Source organism: Acyrthosiphon pisum, unplaced genomic scaffold (genome assembly GCF_005508785.2).
Source record: "Acyrthosiphon pisum isolate AL4f unplaced genomic scaffold, pea_aphid_22Mar2018_4r6ur Scaffold_21036;HRSCAF=22848, whole genome shotgun sequence".
Taxonomy (NCBI): Eukaryota; Metazoa; Arthropoda; class Insecta; order Hemiptera; family Aphididae; genus Acyrthosiphon; species Acyrthosiphon pisum.
The window spans coordinates 30,655-32,849 of NW_021770459.1; the positions used below are offsets into that span (position 1 = coordinate 30,655).

Sequence of the window (2,195 nt, forward strand, 5' to 3'; positions counted from 1 at the left end):
TGGACAATAATTGCAAATCTTGTCAAACATACCAATAAGAGCATTTTTTGGAAGTGTTACATCTGGTTTGAAATTATTAGGGTCAAGACATGCAAAATCTGCACATAACTGTCCATGTTTTTCGAATCTTGAAGAAATGCTCTCAATAACAGTGTCCAGTACTTGATTGTAAACATTAACCTCATACGAATGCAATGGGTCTGTTATAGGATCATCATCTGCCTCATAATCATGAAATTGCTTAGTTTTTTTTTTTTTACGAGATTGTGGTAGACTATTTGCGATTTCAATTACATTGTTTTTCATTTTTTGAAATATTTTATTGGTATGTTGTACAAACTTATCAGCTGCATCTTTAGTCCTAGAAAACTCACGTGTACACTTTCTTAAATCCTGTAAAGTTTGTGTTACCATTTGATACGCTGTCATTATATTGATCCCTTGGCCTTGAAGATATTTAGAAAGCGGTGTAGTTTTTTCAAATATTCTAAGGTACATTTGTGCTGTTAAAATTATTTCGTATTTACATAAACCTGCCTTTAATCCACTTGCTTTAAAACGAGCTTCAGATTTTATACTTGAATTTGTTTCAATTTCACTTAATGTTAATATAAGGTCCACAAAAAGTCCAGACTCAGGATTATTAAAATTACCAAAGATTTTGGTTAAAGAAGCATCTTTTGACCACCATCTAGTTTCACCAATAGTACAAACTCTTTTTCTGGAATTCATAGTTGTCCAAACATCCATACGGGTGTGTGATTCACGTATGAAGACTGCACACCCATTTAAAATTCCAAATAAAGTAATAGATTGTAATACTTTAAGAGTAATATCACCTATTACCAAATTCAATACATGCGCATAGCACCATACATGTATTTGTGTAGCTGCTACATCACTTAGTTTTGCAGAAAACCCATTATATTGGCCCTGCATATTTGCAGCTCCATCAGTTGCATTGCCTACACAGTTATTTGCTTTTATATTCAGGTTATGAAAAACTTTTAAGACTAAATCAACAAAGTCTATCCCTTTGCTTAACTTGCATTTTATCATGCCAACTAATCGCTCTTTTACAGAAGTACCGTTTACATATCTTATAATAACTGAGCATTGGTCAATCACAGAGACATCTTGAGTAGTATCAAGTTGTACAGAGTACATTCCAGCTTTAATGATCTCTTCAGAAATTGATGACTTTATAATTTCACTTATTATCTCAATAATGTAATTGACTGTGGTTTTAGATAAAAAACTTATGTGCCCACCTCCTTGTTTGGAACCAGAATCATGACTTTTTGTACTATTTTTAATTGCTTTATCTAAATGAGCTTTGAGTACTGGATCATACTTGCCCACTAGTAAAATCATTTCCAAGAAATTACCATGGTCTAAAGATGGATTATCAAGAGTATAAATGGCTTCGTTAGTTTTACCTCGATAACTGAGTCCACGTTTACCGATTAATTTAATAATATCAATTATACGAAATAAAACTTGCCTTCTATTTTCTATTTCTTTCTTCCTTATTGAACTATGACCATAAGTTAATAGTGAATCAATTGATGAAAATTGTTTTTTCATAACATGAGCATCTACATTTAACCTATGTGTTTTTGAATTTTCATGTTCATTTATTCGAGTATACACATGCTTCCAGTCAATAAATCCTTTAGAGAATGGTCCAGATCCGTCACCATAACAAAGGCAAATACAACAAAATAGAGATTTATCAATGGATCTATATGACACCCATTTACGATTTCCTCCATCAATTCGAAAATAAGTTTTTTTATATGCAAATGGTACACCAATTTTTGGTTGATTGGGATGAAATAACCAGTACTTTGCAAAATTGGCTGTGGAAGGTCTTGTAAACAAATTCAAATCAGAAGACTCTAAAAAAAAAAAGAAATTAAAATCTTAGTGGTCATAATTGAAATACATGTCAAATTAGAAAAATTAAATTCTGAATTAAATGGTGACAAATATATTATTTTACATTTTTATGATTTCTGTTTTCATGGTACTAAATGTAAATACAAATTTGTAGTGATATAAATTTAAATTATATTCTTGTTTTAGTAATTTTGTTTATAATACTTATAATTAATTATTTTGTACCTAGTGTCTTAGCTGTCATTTATATTATGTACTCAGTTTTGTATTACTAAATTAATATTTTAAAAATA

General features: G+C 30.1%; 1 protein-coding gene across 1 annotated transcript in view; it reads right to left on the reverse strand.

Annotated features, from left to right (window-relative positions):
• Positions 1 to 2,195, reverse strand: part of LOC103310989 (zinc finger MYM-type protein 1-like) — a 7,880-nt gene that overhangs the window by 3,457 nt on the left and 2,228 nt on the right. Inside the window, exon 2 of the mRNA XM_029492214.1 lies at positions 33 to 1,901. Within this exon, the coding sequence (XP_029348074.1) occupies positions 33 to 1,901 (1,869 nt within the window). The remainder of the gene's footprint in view (positions 1 to 32; positions 1,902 to 2,195) is intronic.